Genomic DNA, 21,893 nt, shown 5'->3' on the forward strand with positions numbered 1-21,893 from the left:
ATCTGCTTTCTTCACCCTTGATTGTCCAATACTTGGCACTTGTTGATTTCTTTTGCTTATGCTTAATCTAAGAGAATTGTGCCCTCCGTTCATAGCTCATCCTGGTTATCTTCATTTGTGCCTTCCAATTATGTCTTTCTGTGTCATCCTTAGTCTCAGCAAAACAGATATTCTTTGTTCCTTGCATGAAGCTGTTTTCTGCAGCGCTTCAGATCTGTGACCCGGACTTGTCTCTGAGGTAATTTTTACACAATCCAATGTCCATCTTTCCATCATGGCCGCTTTCGATGTGTTATAGTTTCTACTGCAGCAAGCTCTATTTATATCATCAACCTTACATTTCTGCATATATAAATTCACTACTTGTCTGGTTAGCTATCTTCTTTGTATATATGTTCTCTTTGCTTCTGCATACATGTTTCTCTTGTTACCTTAGTTACATTATCATTCTTTAATCATTCGCATATCGTTTCAGTACGTCTTGGTATCTTCTCTTCATGACATCACTTTAATGTGGTCTGACTTAATTTACAGCTCTTCTATGTCCAATGGTGTATGCCGATATCCTTCCACCACATCATTGCCAGGGTACATTCAATATTGTTGTCCGAGTTCCTGTTTTGCTTCCAGTATGACGGAGGTGATTGGGTGGTCACTAGAGATGATTTCATCTGCTCCTCTACATATCTGTTGAGGATCTTATGTGAATAACTGGAAAGCAGTTAAATTCCTACTGAATAAAAGTACTAAGACATTACATTTGGTGCCAACTACATTCCATATCTGATGCTTCCATGCTCACATTTTACTATGACACATCATTTTAGAGGTGTCCATGTAATTATTTATTATTGGCCTTCCATGTTCTAAATTATGATTACTTCAATTAGATCCCTTTAGCCTCCTTCGGATAGTATGTGCATTTCAATGCTCGACTGTAGAGAGTAGAAATGTAATGCACTATAACCTGAGCTAAGTAAGATGAATAGAAAACATCTGTGTATTTGGGTGTAAAGGATTGCCTGCAAATTACAAATTCAATTAAAGGCTTCACTGTTGTATTGGGGGCTAGTATAAAGTTCCCCAAAAGAATTCTCCCCCTCACTACTCAATCACACAGTTCAAGTCATGTATGAGTCATAATTAGAGTTGGGAAGCACTTTGTGGAAACAGGCATAGTGACGTTGAAGCTGATTGACCACATGATGACAGGTGTGGCCTCTTGACTGTATATAATTAAACACAGTACAGGCAATATGAAAGACATCTCAAACAGTATAGTGGTCTTAAAGGAAGTGGCCATTGCACCAAATAAATATATGAAGATTTAGAGAACATAAGCAGGCAGGTTCAACAACCTGTGTCTTCACACCCTTACAGAAGGATGTGAAGGTGACAATGCAGTCCAGCATCTTTAATATTTGCACCAAAAGCTCTTGGCTCAGTCTTCAGATTACAGCTTAAAAAATCTTAAACTGCCAAGAATGCTTATATCCTATCTTCTGTACTCCAGACAGCTACAGGCTAATATGAAGTGGTCCAAATTGTGCCAGCAATTATTTTGAGAAGGGAATCAGCTATTCATTTCACAAGGTATATCTAAAGCTTTGAATGCTATGGAAAATGCTTTGTCATACTATAGCAATCCGTAGAGCAAATACATTATTGATGCAGCCTTATGCATACATTGATATTCAAGTTTACATTTGAAAATGGATTTTAGAAGCTCAATGAATTTCAGGGAAAATAGGAATGTTTTACATTCTGTTTTTGATGTTTACAATATTAGTTCTCTGAATGTATACAATCTCAAAGCACCTGATTCCGAATTCTGGAACAATATAAGGCTGGGGTAACTAAAACTGGGACTGGGACGCAAAGGTCATCTTGCAGGTGGAGAACAGCATCAGATTGAAGATACTAGACTGCAAATCCGATAAAAATCTAATTGTTTCCAAGTCCATGTATGAAGTGATATTAAATTTGACTTGATAATGGAGGTACATTTTGATCTTGTTTGTACAAGCATATCTGCTTATGGATCTGGCTGCTTGATGCAGATTCCTAGAACATGTGATCATCTTCTCTCAATCCTGGTAATTCATAAGATTAACTATGACCTTGTGTTTCTACTCATTTGCATATTTCTATTTACAATATTTTCTATATGTACATATTGGATTTAATTAGGAGTTCAATAATCGCTTCTTTAGCTCAGAATATGTTTACTGCATCCAAAACTGCATGTATTTTAACAATGTTATACCTACAGATGCAATCTCTAACGTGTTAACTCACTTAGACAAGACCTTTGTTGGAGATTTGTCTTTTTTTGCTTATGCCTCCAAAATACTAGTTTCCAACATTTTTGTCATTTTGATTTAGCATTTGTTTGGGGTTGTGTACATCAGTTAGATTAACTTAAATCAACAATTTCAATTGCTTAAACATTCCGTTTGCAGCCATTTGATATATGCCCATACCGTTTTGAATGAGTAGCATCACTTGTATAATACTTGATATCTGTCCCTCATCATCAGAATGAGTCAACTGGAATGTTGCTACCCTCTTCTGAGAAGGCTTCCAATTTACCTTTATTAGCAACACATTTTCTTTCTTGGGGTTTAAATGATCATTGATATCCTCTGTTTCTGAAACAGTAATTTCTTTTTTTAAAAAGACGATGAAACAACGTAGGGCGTGTGATCTCTTGTTGACAAACAATGGGTGTGCCTGGATGACAGTACTCAAATGGAAGATTTGAGAAATAATGTGAGAATAATTCTTCCAAGTCCAACTCGATAAATGGTACATCATTGTCCTGTACTCTGAGTCATGGGTCTATTTGGGGGTTGTCCGTATCCTTATAATAATGGTTGCTCATCTGCCCCATTCCTACTACTGTTCTATGGTCTACATATACTGGGGAGGCTAGGGAGTCTACTGCCTGCCTTCTTGCCCTGATAGGATACAATTCAAGATATGGATTGTATTCTGAATGATCAATATTATTGCAACTAGTAACATTTGGTACAGATGGAACATTGCACCTTTTTACGGGGTTCTGAATAGGGGAAAAATGGTAGTAGTGATCTGGAAAATGTACAGCAATATTGGCCTTCAGTTGCTGATGCAGTGCTAGAAATGATGCCATAACAATGTTGGATGTTCCCTTGTTACATCTAGTTCCCTTAGTCTTTCACCATTGAGCATCTTTCTGAAACCATCAGTGCACAATACCGGTCTACGTCCACCCAATGTGCCAGTGTGGAAATCTAGAGCAATGTTTAAAGTATGGGAACTTGTGAATTTAAAATAATACTTTTCGCTGGATTATCATGGACTATAACGAAAGAGTTTTGGATGTAAACATGAACCCATGACATTGAGCTTATGATAGACAACAATTGTTTATAACATCATATAAAGGGCTTTGAAATTGTATACAAATGCTTCACTTCACCTGCAAATTCAAATTGGTCAGGAATATTTGTTTGTATCACTTAGTATAAAGGCAGGTGTACCACATCCTTATAGCCAATAGCATCAGATACACACATATCAGAATTCATTTACGTAGTGTAGACCATTCTGAAAAACTCCACCTTTTATGCATTTGTTATCAGCAATAATTCCATGCAGCATCCAAGTGAAGCCTAACCTCTTGCTCTTAGAATAACAGATAACAACACTGCATGGCCCAATGTTCATGTTCCTATAACATTCAGTAGAACAAAACAGTCCCTATAAGATAAGTATAGTCTTTGAACCAATTGAAGTGGTTTTTGAGTGACTGTGGAATGTTCTAGAGGGGTTCTTTACAAGCATAATCCAGTGAGGTAACTGTGTGAACAGAAAATAATAGCATTTATTTCTAAACATGGATCAAGGAATTTACTATCGCAATTATGATCTTGGGGTTGTTATGGAATACTCTAATGTGTGTTTCCTATTGAACAACAGTGTATCATGGACTATTATGATATATGGGGCAAAACAGCAGCCCTGACATCACTGTGTGTGATTGGTGATCACACATACCAAATCAATCCCTGCACAGAACACTGAGTCCAATTCTTTAGGAGTTCATAACATGAGTTGTACCGAATCAGGCACAACAAATGAATGTGTAGTACCAATATACACTTGTCTTTGTGTCCTCTGTATAAAATGTTGATGTGAGTATACTCTTCTAATTTGTTTGATTTTCATATTTATATATTTCAATATTATATGCATTATTATATTTAGTATGATGGATATAAAGACTTAGTAATATTGTCAATATCATATTCCCCGGTTGTAGAAACCTTGTTATGATTAAATCAATGTTTACTATTGGACAAGTGAAAAAACAAATGACATCTCTATACTAACACAGATCCCATTAGAGTCAGCATCAGTTAGACTACTTGATCTTGCTGCCACAAAATGATTTGGTACCAATAGGTACAGGTATAGCTTTATTCAATTCCACAATCACTACCTGAGCATTTGCTCCAAAGATGGGGAAGACATGATTGATCAAGTTTAGAGTAGGTATTCTTCTGGTATTTCAATTTACCTATTGATGGAATAATGACTGTCTGTATACATGCAAACATTGTCTCATGGGGTGGTAGATGTTAGGCATTATATGTGTATAGGCCCTCCATAGTTCAACCAAAGGAGGCACATTTTAAGACCAAGACCACTATTCATTGAGTGGAAAATTAGATCTATTTATGAGGCTTACAGTAGGATGAGAACAACTATGGGAGAAAAATGGAGTAGTTCATATGATATATTTAGGGGCAGCTTGGACATTACAGCCAAAAGTCTTGAATTTATCCATGTACATTTTAATCAGGTTTTATTTTTTTGTATTTTTGTAAATGATTCATGGAGTCTGATAATGTGTATGTCTGTATATCATTTTATGGCATATGTCGAAATAGAATGAATTGTGCCAGCAGAAATGTATTAAGAATATTAAGAATATTTCATCATTAACATGTTTAGATGCATTTAATTAATTTTTGGGGAGATTGCAAGAAAACAAAATTTGAAGATGCATTATTTAGGAAACTATTTCTTCCATTCATGCGCTTTAAGGAGTAATCAGATCAGTGTGGTTGGGAATTAACAATATAAGCGCTAAGAGAGTGGTGTGAGACTGGCATATAATCGGGTACAGCCAGAATTAACTAATGCATCTTCAGCTGAATGTCGTTTGGTAGCAAACTGGATACACTTGTTGAGCGGCTCCGATTCTTTTCAACCTTCCCTAAGGACGGCTTCATTACCTACCCTGCATCAAAGGAACATATTAATGTTAACTCTTTGCTGCTATTCATGGGACCTCATGGGCATGGGGGAGCTTGGTGTTCAATTATTCTCATAAGCAGTGCCCACAGCCTCTGCAAAATGGTGGACTCTGTGCTACATGGCTGGAGATGGTGCTTTCATCGGACAATGAGAATGTTGGTTCTACCAACGGTCTGTTTCCTTACTACTGCATTAATATTTCTGAAGAAGCAAAATATGTTTACAGTTGGGATAGCTGGTCATAAACAAGAAACTAGGGATTGGCTTAGATGCTCAGGGTATCTGCCACATACCACGTCTGGGGCCTGCATCATGGAGCGGGTGGTGGCTCGAGTCCAGAGGATCACCTTTGTCGCATTTCCTAGACTCAGGCATGTGACTTAGTTGTTCTTTTGAATTAATCAATAGACTGCAACACAGGCATCATAACCAGTGTAGCAGAACGTTGTCTTGTCTCTCATATAAGTAAACTAGAGCATGTGACGACCTCTATCCAAGCCCAGCAGTATGTCCACCAAAATATAGTTGTCAATGGAAGATAACCTAACACCCCCTCACAGTGAGCTTCCAGTACAAGAGTTTTAGTTAAGCAATATTTTATGGGCAGGGGGGCATTAACTGGGCAGGTAATACCCCAGGGCCATAGTTACAGGCCTGAGTGAAGTGAGGGCCTTAACAAAGCCATGGAGCTTTACCTGGACCAATAATACCCCACCTGCCCATGTAATATTTCTATTAGTACCCCGGCAAATTGTACTACGTTGGGTAGCAAACTGGATGCACTTGTTGAGCGGCTCCGATTCTTTTTCAACCTTCCCTGAGGATGGCTTCATTGCCTACCCTGCATCAAAGCAACATATCAATGTTAACTCTGTGCTGCCATTCATGGGACCTCATGGGCATTGGGGAGCTTGGTGTTTAATTATTCTCATAAGAAGTGCCCACAGCCTCTGCAAAATGGGGGACTCTGTGCTACATGGCTATAGATGGTGCTTTCATCGGACAATGAGAATGTTGGTTCTACCAACAGTCTGTTTCCTTACTACTGCATTCATATTTCTGAGGAAGCAAAATATGTTTACAGTTAGAATGGCTGGTCATAAACAAGAAACTAGGGATTGGCTTGGATGCTTAGGGTATCTGCCACATACCAGCTCTGGGGCCTGCATCGTGGAGCGGGTGGTGGCCCGAGTCCTGAGGATCACCTTTGTCCCATTTCCTAGACTCAGGCATGTGACTTAATTTGTCTTTTGAATTAATCAATAGGCTGCAACACAGGCATCATAACCAGTGTAGCAGAACGTTGTCTTGTCTCTCATATATGCAAACTAGAGCGTGTGACGACCTCTATCCAAGCCCAGTATGTCCACCAAAATGTAGTTGTCAATGGAAGATAACCCAACACCCCCCCACAGTGAGCTTCCAGTACAAGAGTTTTACTTAAGCAATATTATATGGGCGGGGGGGCATTAACTGGGCAGGTAATACCCCAGGGCCATAGTTACAGGCCTGAGTGAAGTGAGGGCCTTAACAAAGCCATGGAGCTTTACCTGGCCCAGTAATGCCCCACCTGCCCATGTAATATTTCTATTAGTACCCGGGCAAATTGTACCGGGGTAGTACTAATATTTTTTCTCAAGTTGGGAAATGACAAAAAAAAAAGAAGAAATGGCTCTCACGGATCGGGGAGAAGGGAGAACATGTAGTCTCTTCCACCTTTCCATGGCAGTCATGAAAAAGATATGAAAACAAGAAAACACTGATAAGGGCCACCATGGAAACGAGCAGAGGGACTACACATAGTCCCTTCTCCCTGTCCATGGCAGTCAGTCGAAGAAAACAAAGGAACTTCTCGGGAGGTGATGCGCATAGGGACCAGGTAAGTCATTGTGGGGCTCGTAAAACTCTACCAGGGCCAATGAGCGTGCTTGTTACAAGCACTGGGTCTTACTGGGTACTAAGTTTACGTATTTGAAAACAAGACTTAGGCACAGCTCCCATTGTAAGGTATATTTGGGTGTACTTAGAAACAGAACCAATATTTTCCTTAGGAAAATATACTTTTAAGGTTCTAGCTAGAGATCTGTCTCATACCTCACTACTCCCCTGCTGCACAACCTTTAATGTGTCCTTGTAGGGTTGACAAAGTGTCCAAGAATCACAGTTTAACATGTGTAATGCATGAACCTGAATCCTTTTTCTTGCATTCTGATCAGGTACAGTTGTACCAGCATAGAGTCTGTGAAAACCTTACAGCAAAGTCCTCAAGCAGCTGCTCCAGTTCTTTCGCACCCCTGCTCCCTTCTACTCCCTGCGTGTTTCTAATTGTATTTAGTGTAATCACCATACTCTAGCTATGATGGAAGTCAGCGTATTTACCTTCCATATGCCTTCCCCTCAGCGGAAGATTTAAGAATTTTTCCAAATAACAAAGCAATCATCAGGTAATGAAACTGTTTCTGTATGATCCCAATGCATCGTTCCTCTGACACTGCGCCTTGTGAATTTGCTGTTATATTATTTATGTAAAACATAAATAACAGAACACTGGCAAAGAGACTATCTGCATACAGCTGATTATCCGAAATGTTTCCCCAGGGAGGCTATCTTTCACACAACTTACCCTATTTGGGTCTGACCGTGACAACACACATTACAACTGTCCTTTGTTGTCATAAACCTATCTGTATTTGTAAACGTGCCAGAGACTTTTCGTTTCATTCCCATCTGAGAAAATGTAACAGGTCGCGAATGCCAAATATAACAGTTGATTTAACCTTAGGCTGTGTTTCATCAGCAAAAGATAATGCACTTGGCACCCAAACAGGGCCTACCACTGACTCCTTGTGCTATTCTCCAATTGAGATCGACACTTGCATGACAATACGTATTCCTTTGGTTCCCCTTTACAATGCAGCGCCATGCATATTTTTTTTCTGAACAGTCTTTCATTTGCAACAGCAGAATGACACATTCGAAACTGTGTAATTAATATCACCCTTTTTAAAAACAGAAAAAACTACGTTTTTATTCGAACTTTGAGGGAAATACACTTGTCTCTGCCACTTCATTTAAGACCTGAAGTAACATTGTGGATAGTTTTCTCAGTTCCCGGAGGATAACGCATTTGCCCATGTAGTCACATGACTTGATGGTTGTTGTAAATATTGAAATGGAACTGCAGGTCAGTGGCCATTCTAAACGTTGGCTCTGTAATTACTGCAGACCTCTGGGAGGTCTGGATGCAATGGCCAACATATATTTAAATGCATAAGTGCATAGATCTCAACCATTTGTGTTTCAAGGGCGGGTGAAATCACCCGATTTTGTTTTTGGTGGGTGAGACACCCATTGGAATGAATGGGCGTTTGAAGGAGGCTTGGTGGGTGAGTCAGCTCTTTACAAGGCGGGTGAAACCCGCCAAAAGCGTGCGAGTTGAGAGCTATGTAAGTGCAAACCAGTGAAAATCAATATCACCCAACAGATATCACCCAACAGTGCAGAAAGAACACAACAACCCCATACATCCTTGATTTCCTTTCCTTTTGACCAACTGATATTTCCCACGCCCCTCCTTGCTTTTCTTGCTGAGCAGAGAAGCAAGGGTTTGACTGAGCCTCAAACAGAAAATAGGGCAACACACAAACACAGACTTGTGCATGCATGTGTGAACACACACACCTACGCTGCACACGCATACACACTAATTAAATGTGAACGAGGCATCCATTTTAAGATGTTCTTGTATGTTGTTTGTTGTATTGTCATGCACACGAACGGAGCTTCTGAACAACTTGCCTCCTATGTGACTTCTTCAGATGCCAATGGTGGTCCAAGCATGCTGAATAGTAAGAGTATACATGGGATAAAAACAGTACATAGCCTAAGCTGATAAGAAGCCATGCACACTTACTAGTTTCTGTAGCTATGATCGTAATGTTGTGCCACACATTGGATTCTCTGTCAAGCGCCGTTGCCAAAGTTATTTTTCCATCTTCCGCATTGATGTTGAACTGTCTTTCAAGGTCGGTGTGCCGATCAATGGAAAACCTACAAAAAGGACTTCACTGTAATCTACTCAATTTAGGGTTATGCGAACCTCACATACTGTAGCACGCTTTAAGTAATCCTTTGAGAAACACTGTAATGCTGTCTAATGCATTTAAAAGCTCAATAGTACAACCATTTAGAAGAGAGAGCGAGAGAGAGGGGAGGAGACTTAAGAAGTAGAATGATTGGCCAATGAGTAATTGGCACTATACGCAACAAGAGTGACTTAAAGTGTCAACCAATGTTGTGGGTGGAATCTTAAAATGTACATTGAATCAATAATCCATTAGACATACTATCACATAAATTCGATGAATTGGTCTTTATTAATTGCGACCTGGAATTTGAAAGAAAGCTCTAACTGCAGGCATGCATAACAAGCATTCCAGATCACTGCATGCACATGTTAGTACCGTGGATTTCTGCAATACCGTTCACACTCAGAAATGCACTGCACTGGCTATACTATGGCCTAAAGATATAGATACATATATATCACAATGATTTAGGTGCATGTGGCAGCAAACATTCATTGTGTTGTCATGAACTGGTAAATAAGACCTTTTTGTAGTGTAGTGCTCTTTCTCTTAAATGCATAATTGCTGCGTGTTTAAACACTGGTCGCCGAGCCATGATTTGCTACAGCGTATAGATGTATACAAAGAGAGGGAGAGAGATGAGAGGGAGAGAGAGAGATATGCTGTACAGAATCTGATCTGTGCAGTCATGGTGGAAGCAATGACGAAAGCCTGGAGGAGCACTACCCACAGGGCATGGACCCAGACAAGTACATTCACTGTAACATCTTTAGTTAAGGTAAATCTGCGGCTACGCTTAAAATGCAGGACTCAAGAACATGAGAATTATGTCTGCAAAATTCACTGAGAAGACTTTAGTCGGCGTGGCATTAAATTTACAGTGCAAAAAAGTAAACAATTCACGTTCACCACAAAAGTTGAACGCAACCCTGTGGAATGCATATATTCTCCCGCATGCCATTATCAAAGAAACATGGTGAGGATATGAGCAGTGCATGGGGGAATCATATGCCTCAGATATCAGAGCTGACATACATATTGATGCCTCGGGTATTATCCTGTGTGATGTCAATGATCTCACCCTTCGTGTTACAGAGATGGTATGGCTGAGGGTATGGAGCTTTTAAGCACATTTTTAGAACACTCCCATGAGAAATCTGTACAGATTCAAAGTCCGTAGTTAACAGGGGCTTAAACCTTGGAATAGCTAGATCGAAATTCCCCCAGAGAAAACTCATAAACATAGGGCCTGATTTACACAAATGTTTCCAATGGGGCTTTCCCATGATAAAACATTTTTGTATATCAGGCCCACAGTCTGGTTATCATGAATTATACAACACATGAATGAATCAATCAAACAGCACTTGTGACTGTTTCTGAAAATGCCTCCGGGGCAGAAACACTCCCCGACTCCCCAGACCCACATTCCTTCCTGGTCACTGTTTACTAGCAGCACTTCCACTCGTGCTTGTTAGACTCTTAATAATCCTTACAAAGCTGGCAAGTCTTTCAGTCAACATTGACACAAAGTTGCCATTTTCCAACAACAAGTATTTATTTCATACACAGAAGGATTAAAGAGACTGTTATGTTATGTGACGTCACATTCTCAGGGAAGTTTTCTGCAGTAACAGGAGAGAGGGAGTAGATTCCAAAGGATGTACAGGCCAGATACACACGTTTTCTATACGCTCAACCCAAGTGCAGGCTCAGGATAGCCTATTAGGGGCAGGCGTTGCCAGCCCTTCAGCAATTCTAACACACAAGGGCTGTACCTTCAAAATGAGCTGAACTCAGAGGGAGGAAACACAGCTCTAAAAAAGCCCAGAATCTCAGTCTTGGTACTATGGAGGCTTGGAGGAGGAGGTTGTGGCATAACGCTGAAGCATGTTTGAGATCATTTTGATGGTTGATAAGCAGAGTTTGGAGAGGGGTTTGAAGGTTAGAGGGTGGGAAGGGTAGGTGGAAGAAATAAAGAGGAGGTGGGTAACAGTCAGTTGAAGGTTGGGAAACATCAGGAGAAGTTTGCAAAATGCATCAGAAGGTGGTTGATAAGGAGACATCAGGATGAGGTGGAGCACATTCCCTGATATTCAAACATATCAGGAAGCCAAAAGCATGCCCAGATGGCCTGATGTAAGTGCTCGATTTTGGAAGTGGAACTAGCTGGCGGTGTGATGCTGAGATGGTAGGACAGTTTAGTCGGCTAGCGGTGCTGAGAGGGGGAGTTGTCAGAATCCCACAGTGGGTTGTCTAGTGTCTGGACAGAGGCCTTAGGGAGGAGAGCACAGGAGATAGATATTGTCTGCAGTTGTACGCTGCAGAGAATTCTGCTTGGTTACCTTTGGCTCATCAAGGAAACTGAGAGGTTCTTCCAAGAAATTCAACATGGAGATACGCTGACCCAGGGATTGTGAATGAAAACCTCTAACAGACAATCAAGAAAGAGAGTAGTGTGTGGAATCCAGAAAAAATAGCCCCAAGCCTGAGAGAGGAAGGCTATGGGAACCTCTGTAAGTCTGCAACTGATATGGCAGATGAGATTGCATTACTTCCTTGATTTTATTCTGGTTGTCATGGTGTATTTCATAACACACATCTATTACACCTCTTTCAGGATTCAGCCTTTGTATGTTCCCCACTTGGCTGAGTGCATTATCATAATGATAATATTTTACAGACATGATACTTTATTGTGCACACTAGCTTTTGTTTACTTGCTTTTCCAACCACTTGGAACTTGTTTTAATTTGAGCAAGAGACCTACCAGGCAGAAGTGTGAGTTAACCTTCAAAAGAAGCATGGGGCTGCATCATTTAGAAAAACCCCTCACTCCATCCTTCACTCCCTACCAACTACCACCCCATCACCACAGAACAATTCTTACTAACAATCCTTGATAGAGCAGCTGATCTCCGGACCCAAACATATCTTGAACAGCACCACATTCTTAGCCTTTGTCAATCTGGCTTCCGACCACACAATGAAACTGAATCAAACTAGATCAACGGTCTCTGCAACTTTAGCAAACTCTTCTCTTCCTGAACCTCTGTGCTGCCTTCAACCTGTCGATCACCAAATCTTCTGCCACCACCTCACTATGGCAACCAACGTCTTGCACCATGCTGTCAAATGGATTGCATCATGTATAGCTGACAGTCTGTCCTGTGTCTGTATTAGCAATTCCAGTCTCCCTTCCACCCCTGTCTCATGGAGAGTCCTTCTAGGTTAATGCTTATCACCTACCTTAAATAATATCTACACCAAACCACTCTTTGACCACCTTAACGCTCTGGGCATCTCCTACACCAACTATGTAGATTACACCCAGATCCTCATGCCTCTTTCAGGCAACTACCTCAATGACATCTCCAATCTCAATGCCATTCATGAAACTATCCAAACTTGGATAGCATCCTACAATCTCTGCCTGAATGACAACAAAACTGTGATTCTAATAGTTGGTTCTCAAACAACCCTCTCCAATCTCGATCATGCTTACCAGCCCTTCTTGATTGATGGCAACACTATCCCAGTATCCCCTGTCATCAAATCACTGGGCGTGTACCTTGATGCCACACTGTCACAAAACGTAAATGCCATTGCATCCGCTGCTACATACACCACTAAACTCCTTTGCCTGCAAACCTTCCCAATCCACCAACAACTGCCTTACCATTGCACACTCCTTCATTGACGCAACACTTGACTACTGCATCATCCTCTTTGTGGGCACCACGGAACTGAACCTCAACAAACTACAAGTGATCCAGAACAGTGCCCTATGAGCAGCCCTTGATATTCCTAAATGGGAGCATATTACCACTGCAAGGAAATAAGTTCACTGGCTTCCAATCCGCAACCATATTAAATTCAAAACCCTGGCTATTACCATCAATGCCTTTCTGACTCTGCAGCGCCTTACCTTTCACAAAGACTCTCCCTTACAAAACATAACAGGCTTACTCATATCAGAAACAGTCTCAAGCTCTTCGTTCCCAGATGTAAACGGACCAGAGCAGGTGACTCTAGTTTCCCTGGTACTGCCTTCCGGCTCTGGAACTCCTTGCCGCTGGCACTCCGTGTAGCTCCAACCTACAAATCCTTCCAAAAAAAAATAAATTCTTGGCTCTTTAACATAGTTGTGTTTTCTCCTCAGACTCTCACTACCTTCTGCTTATCTTCTTGTATTTCACACTACCAGCACCCAGTTGCCTGCAGATCAGGCGTGCTTTACAAATGTAAAATACATAAATTAGGTACATCTCTGCAAGACCCAATTTTACTGTTTGCCTTTATTTAAATATTATTTAAATATCACCACAGTAAAAGTTGCATGACATTTGCGTAGGAACACACAATATTGTGCTTCTCTATGACATTTAAATTTGCCTTGACCCTTCACCATATTTGACAAGTGACTGACCTGACCACCTGCGAACACTCATGGTACATTATATAACACTTTTTTTTTAAATGTAGAAATACAATGTTAAAAAATAGGTGCTTATTGCTGTGGGTATTGCATGAACCCCCTAAAAAATGCTTTCCTTATCCCACCATTAATGCCTCACATTTAATATGCAGAGAATATGCACGTAATATGCACACCAACCCTCAGAAAGCCATATGCTCATACACTTTGCACAGAGATAACACTCTAAGTATAGGCAAATGCACAGACATGCTTACGGCACAAAGTGTAGACAAATAAACCAGATGCACATAGCATACATACAGACAACAAGAGATATGTACATACATTCGATAATTAATATCTTAGCACATGCATACATACAAACAAGCTTGGAGTACAATCAGGAGAAACAACCAATCCATATTTAAAATGCATCCGCTGGAAAAAACATACAATACCCACATGCATTATATCCAGAGTGAGCACAAGCACAAACCACATACTCTGAATATTCAATAACCATGTAACATGCATGACACGAGATAGAAAACGAGTCACACCTATATCATACTAGGCACTTAGATAAGCACTGATAACAAACTAGGAATACGCATATGCGCATGCATCTTTGGAACACTCACATGAGACATGCAATATACACACCAAACAGATGAACAAACTGACCCCCAGTAAAACACACGACAGAGCTTTTGTAATGAACACAAGCACAGATTGTTTGATCAGAAAATTCACAAGCACATACACACCTGGGATACACCCAGGAAATGTATAGGACATGTACATAAACGAAGAACATGCACAGACAACACAATATGAACACGCATTAAGAATGCAGAAAATAATTCATTTAAGTCACAGAATATGCACTGAATTTCCAAGAGCCCGGATACAGACACACACATGCACACAGCTACATACACACATAGACACAGACAACAAACCCTGAAAACAAGAATTAATTTTAAAAAAAATGTGTAATCCATAGACAAACACATGTTTTTAAAGCGTTGGGGCTTCTAAACATAAGCAGGAGAAGTCTGCATACATTTATAATGCCAATATTAAGGAACAGACACTTAGGACGAAGGTAAAACACTGTAAAGTGGGCACAGGTTGGAGATAGTATGTTCAGATCGAAACAACAACGTAATAACATACACATTCAAGACATGTAGTGGTTTGAAATCGCAAAGGACCAAAACACTCTCTCTAAATTAAGGATATCCCTAATTCAAAACGAGCCCATCACACTACCTATCTGACCTTAATTTACAGTACACCACTTATTCATAACACCCACGTTAAAGATTAGTTAGCCCACATCCTAACTGCAGTTTAAGTGAGTCTTGTGAAGTATTTGTGCTGAATGAGCTACACTTCAATTTGAAGTGTGATGGAATTATAATTAGGAAAATTGATCATTTGGACTCAGTGTGTGTAACATAAAGGTGGCATTTCAAAGTTTCTCTATTTTACAGTTTGTCAGGATTGGACTGATTGTTTGTATCTTAACACTGGCATTGTCATACGTAGTTAGATTAACTATTGTAAATATGTGTTTGCACTGGAGGCCTCAGCAGGGGATACAGAATGGCTACTTATGTATTATGATCCCATGATCTCATTGAGCAGCTCAGGTGAAATGATAACCTCGGAGGCTAAAGGCTAAATCGTATAACAAAATGTCACCCCAACACCTAGAGGGAATTGCTTGACCATAACATACCTTAAGCATTCTATATATTTTACACATCATGTTAATAAATATGGATGATTCAAGATTCTTGAACTCTTCAAATCAGGAAAACGCCCTGAAAATAAGATGCTTGATTGATGATGATAATATCTATGTCATTTCATTAATGTATAATTCAGAAATGTCCTTCAAATAGCTTTATCATATTATTTTATGGTATAGAGGTTACTTTAGTTTACTAATTAATGAAAGTGTAATGTTGACAAATGATGCATCCGATACACATCCTATAGTCAGAGAGAGATATGCACGACCCCTCTTTACCCAAATCCCAAGTACCCAGGATAGAAAATGTGTTTTGGGTTTTATAGTTTGGGCTCCCAGGGAGAGTGGCAATCAAAGCGTTAACTTGCAAAACGTATCTCCAAAAGAAATCGGTCTTCTGTGAAGTTACAAACAATTATTCAAGCAACAAAAACATGATCCAACAACTCAGCAGTGCTGGACACAAAATGCTGAAAAGCACACCTAGGAATCCAAGCAGTCTCTCTCACATTCAGGAACTTATATCTTTCACATTCGATCCCGTTTACTTTAAAATAACATACCTTTGTATTGTTCAGGATAGGCGTTTTAGAAAATAATGTAGGTGGATTGACTGAGACTGACCTTCTCACTTCATATCTCTAGCCTAGGAACTCATGGATGGGTAGCACCTGTGTACACATTACATAATCCAGGACAGAGTGCCTGCTTCACTGTGAAGGCCCCCACTCCTGGCCAAATGCCGCTTGCCACTTATCATTGGCACTTGCCTCTACCCAGCAAGATCTGCGCAAGATCTATAATGTATCCTGAGCTATTTTATTTTCTACTACCACAATCTATTTTGGCAAATCTTACCAGACCTCCCCCTCCCTGTCTGAGCTAAGGACGGAATGCTACCTCTCTTGAAGTATGAACTACTTTGGCTGGCAATTTAACCAACCTCAATGCCATCAAAAGATTAACAGATGTTCTGGCTAGAGTTGTCTTTGCCTCTTGGCAGCAGAGACAAAAGATCACTTGTTCTGTTCCATTTTTTAAACATGGGAATATTGAGCCCTTCCAAAAATGCCTGCTTAATCCACAAAGCCAACAATCACGTAAATGTTTAATTGCTCAGCTATAATTCCCATTATAAGCCCCCTGAAGGGGATACTGCCCTGCATATGCCACACTTGCATTCACAAAATTAGGAATAACATTTAAGGGGGCAGAGCTTTCTCGTTTCCCTGTGCCAGCAGATGGAAATAACTCCTGTCTACCCATCATCTGAGCCCTGCTCTACTTAAGTTCAGGAAGGGTCTGAAAACTGGTCTATTTCAGAGCTAGCTTTTTCCCTGGACTGCTTGCTGACCCCCACTACCTCAGTCATTTTACATTCTTTGAAGCCATGGCAGCAATAATACGGTACAACAATGAAAAAGACAGAAGAAGAATAAGGAACTTCCCCTCATTAGGAATGAAATGCATTGCCCAAAAAAACCAGTGCTTGGCTGGGATTCCTGCTTGAAAAATACCACAATAGGATGATGTAAGTCAGACATGTAGAGTGCTCCATGAACGTATATTTATGCCTGACTAGTAGAATGTTATCCCTGCAACAATGTGTTTAGCATATGATGTAAAACAAATGAACCCATTTAGCTAATATTTGAGATGAGATGGAATGGTTAAACCAAAGTGTCCACATGTTCCTGCTTTTACCATGTAACATTCGTCATGCACTTTTTGCGATCCATTTTACTTTTAGCTTTTGAATGTTTAGGATCCATAGCATTCTCAAGAATTAGTTGTTTTTGGCCATAGACATTTTGACTGCAGCTCAGTGATTTTGGTGAGTAATGGTAATGCTTTAAAAAAAGGACATTGCAAATATCACCTTCATCGATAAGTGGCAAAATCCTTATAGCTGCCCAAGCAAACCCTTTCTGTTTAACATGATTCTCGGCTTTTGCATGGCAAAGAAAAAACATCAGAGAAATGTCACAGTGACTAGAGACGAGACACTGTACAACAGAAACTGGATGTGATTCTCAGCAGCATTGTCATTCTCAGTCCTCATCAAAATGGGATAATTGAATCAGCATATGTCCAGCAGCAAGAGATGTTTTATGTACCATCAAAAGACAAGTCTAGACGTAAGGAAGGGGGCAGGGAGGAACAATGATCTAAATCTGGTAAAAACTTGACATTGAAAAATGCATTTGCAGCAATCCTGCAGAGAGGGTGCATGGCTTTAAACATTATGGGCCTAATTCACAGAACGTTTCCAGTGAGGTTTTGCCATTATGAAATGCGTCTGTGAATTTGGTCCTTTGTCTAAATATGTTGCTGTTTTTTACCGAATACTGTCACTTGACGGGATAAGCAGGACCAGGTGATTAGAATCTTGTTTTTTTTTATTGAGATTTTCTCAGGCATATCCTTGAATCGAATGCAAATTCAACTTTGCAATTTTGCCTTCAAAATTATTCTAAACTAACAGGGCTCAGACAATATGTTTGTTCTATTTAATTGTGTATCATCTATGTTTGACAACAATACATGCCCACACAAAATGTACTTATTATGGATAACAGCATATTGTGTGCGTTTTATCTTTTGATTAATTCACTGGAAAATACTCCCCCAGATTGCAGTGTAGAAAAATAGCCATATTTGAGGATTTCTGAAATGATTCAGTATTCTCCCAAAAAGTTAAACAAATACAAGTGACCCCTGTCCCTATCTTACATACCAAAGACATTGGTGTATCATGTACATGCCACTTTTATCACAAGTGCTGTTCTTTCATGATGGAAGGTGTTGCCATCATTGCAATACCATGCTGTCCTGGTGGTGGGGATAGTATAAATACATGCACATTTGGTATTCATTTAAGGTTGCTCCTCACATTTGTTTAATAAATGGTCCTATTGTTATAGTTCATTTTTTTTTATCTTATTGCTACTTTAACTAAAATTCTCAATACAATTAATGTGGCACGTGTATAGTACAAGACTAGCTACAATCATCCCAGAGAAGTAGCAAGTGTTCCGTTGTGACCTCTCCCATTGGAAGTATTGTACAAGACCTGAAAAAATATGACACTGATGTTTGATACTAAACATCATACTATGAGCATGGCATTTCAGTAGTCCACAATTAGTCATCTTTATCAGCCATCTGTACGCATGAGGACTGAAACATTTAAATGTGATTTGGGAATTTTTGAAATCTGCATCAATTCACTGTAATGTAACCTAACATTAACTATATAGTTCAAACAATGCTATACAATAACATTTTATAGGTCCAAAAACAAGATCACTCACTATCAGTTACTATTTAAGCATACTGATGATGAATGACACTTTAAATTGGGATTTTGGGACAATAGAAATGTGCATGGAAGCTGATTAATATAAAAATAGTTCATACAACACTCTCTAAGATGACATTTTGGAGGTAAAAAAATGTGTTACTAGTAGCAAAGTGCATTGATGTTGAAAGACACCTTAAGATCTGTTTCCAAAAAGTGTAAAACGTGCATAATAGCAGGATAGCATAGCCTCATTATTTTATATACATTTAAAAACTTTTAGGTGATTACAGTTTCAATTCCAGAATTGGTTGCTCGCTATCAGTGAATTATACTGATGAGTAATCACACTAGAAACTGTGATTTTGAGAAGTTTAAAGTTTGCATAAAAGCTGGGTAACATAACATAAATGGTGATATGAATGTCTATCACATGAGATACATTTTAAAGGTCTAACAAGTTAAACACTATCAGTGCAGTATACTGGTGTGGAATGACACCTTATATAATGTTTTGGAAAAGTTTGACATGTGCATAAAAGATACGATGCCATTTTAGAGGTCCAAATGAATCCACATACTGTTCACTTTGAGTACTGCATAGGAACGTAGTCTCATAGTGTGATTGGAGAAGTTAAAAAAGCAGAGTAAGAAAACCGTAATAGTGAATTAAATACAGTGGTCTCCAACATGGCTTTCAAGATGTTTTGAACTGCGACTCCCGTGATCCTTCACCAAAACATCCATAGAGCAAAGGATGAAGACCCCTGCATAAAATGACATTTCTCAAAATGTTGTATTAGCTTATATTAAAGCCGTTCACACAAATACAAATACTGTACAAAGAGGGAGGGAATGAAATAACTATGTAATAATACACATCAATGTATGTTATACAGTCTGCTTTATTTGCATTATATTGCAGTGCTTTGGAAAATTGGAACAAACAGTAAGTGCCAGTGAAACCTCCCTGCCCTCTGTAAGGTAGGCCCAACAACGGTTTCATTGTACACAGATCTTATAAACAGTTATAAACTGAGGTCGGATAACTGAGGGCATTCAATATCAAGATGTTTAAGCCTTGTAGTATAATTGATTATCTTAAATAGGGAAAAGATACACTGTGTGCTGGCAACATGCTCATATGATTTCAAAGGGTTGAAGTACATTTAATCAAAATCTCATACATTCGTTTACCAAAGTCTGATCAGGAATCTCTGTAACATAAGGTTGACAGGTATGCAATTCAGGAAAAACCTCACTTACTCATGTAAAAGGCATTTGTCTAGTAAATGTGTATATTTATTTGTATTCAATCCCAGTAAAGCACTTTCTTTCTGGCTTCACCAAGCCTACATAATCACTGGAAGACATCAGATTAAATTCATATTATATTTCTAAATAATTCACAATAGAAAAGGCATTAACATCATTTTACAAATCACTTTTTTGCTTGCATCAACAGTATATTCTAATGGCACATGCACACTTTAAGTAGAATGCATGTCATCTAAGCAGTGGTGTTTGGTAAAGTAATGCTAAACCCAACTCAGATTTTACAGTTTGTATGAGTATTCTAATAGTTTTTTTTTTTTTCAGATCCTTCCTTACAAACTGTCTATCCATTAATCCTTCATTATCATTCAGAATGATGGGCATACATTTTGTTTTTTTATGAAAAAAAGTAAAAGATTCTGTGACAAACAAGACACTGTATGTAAGAAGTAAGCTACTGGACTATGTAATATCAAAATGTTTACATTTTGATATCAGAAGTAAGCTACTGAACTTCTTTCTTTTTTGCCACCTTTGCTCTGAGATCAGGTTAGTGATACAGCAAACCAAATAAAGAATGTGAGATTCTTACCCTGTATGGCCTGAATCATCCAACTGACAAATATATATTTTGTTATTTCTAGATTGGGACCTAATAAATCTCATGATGTTGGATTATGTTTTAACATTTCTTAGTAAATGATTGGTGAAAGCATACTTTCCATGATCCCTTACACTTCTTTGTAGGCCGATCAGCATACAGTCGAGGACCAAGAGGTCATCTCTGCAAAACAACTAAGATTCACATCTCCAAATATGGGGGGAAATATTCTCTGAGATCTTCTTTAATATCTTTGAGGGTTTATAAGCAGGGGAAGCATGCACACCTTCCTTAAGCCTTTATTAGTCTCAGTGTTGTACAAATAGATACCATCATTACTCTAGGCTTACTTTCATTGCTTTATTAGTATACATTATATTAATGAAAGTTAATACGCCCAATGAAACACATCACTTCAGCAGTTTATTCAAAAGAAAATTCCAATCAACCATATTTAAAGCATATTTAAAGCCGCACTATTGTCTAAAAAGTCTATACAAATTGAGGCGAGGTGCCCATTCCCTTTCTAAATCCTGTCCGGATAACCGGAGCAATATGTTTTGATTGATCCAGATAGGCAGTTCTATTATCAAGAGAGAAGTAAACATTTTCGGAGTGACATTGAGTAAGACAGTGGGCCTGCATTTGAGGATAATCTCATGCCCCTTTCTAATAAATTGGAACAAGATGAGATTTCCCCCACATAGAAGGCAACATGCAGGTCCTTTAAACAACTCTATGTAAGATGAATATAGCAATTGACCCTGAGTCAGAGGCAGGAGTACATGGCTGGTAATCACCAGCCTGAATCTAGGCAGGCCCGAGTGAAGTGAAGGCCTTTGCGAATGTTGTGGGGTGTTACAGTCATATACACTCCCCGAACAAGGGAGTGATAGCAATTCACACCCAGCGGATGACTTGTTGCATGAGCTTAATCACCCATTAAAAAACATGATGGCCACCAACAAAGGAAAAGGCACTTAGTTCCTTTTCCATTTTCATGGTGACACTCCCAGGGCAGGAGACATGCCCGGACCAGAGCACAAAGCTCTGGTACAGCAGGCAAGTGGGTGGGGGGGGCGGGGAGGGAAAGGGAGCAGGATCTCTTTGTGGGTGGTGTGAGGATGGAGACATGGCGA

The 21,893-nt window shown here is 39.4% G+C and overlaps 1 protein-coding gene across 1 annotated transcript in view; it reads right to left on the reverse strand.

The window, feature by feature from the left end:
- Positions 1–21,893, reverse strand: part of CDH8 (cadherin 8) — a 1,279,274-nt gene that overhangs the window by 333,408 nt on the left and 923,973 nt on the right. The window contains exon 8 of the mRNA XM_069652973.1: positions 9,221–9,357. Coding sequence (XP_069509074.1) covers positions 9,221–9,357 — 137 coding nt within the window. The remainder of the gene's footprint in view (positions 1–9,220; positions 9,358–21,893) is intronic.

The sequence above is a fragment of the Ambystoma mexicanum genome, chromosome 1p (assembly GCF_040938575.1).
Source record: "Ambystoma mexicanum isolate Mex_15411 chromosome 1p, UKY_AmexF1_1, whole genome shotgun sequence".
Classification (NCBI taxonomy): Eukaryota; Metazoa; Chordata; class Amphibia; order Caudata; family Ambystomatidae; genus Ambystoma; species Ambystoma mexicanum.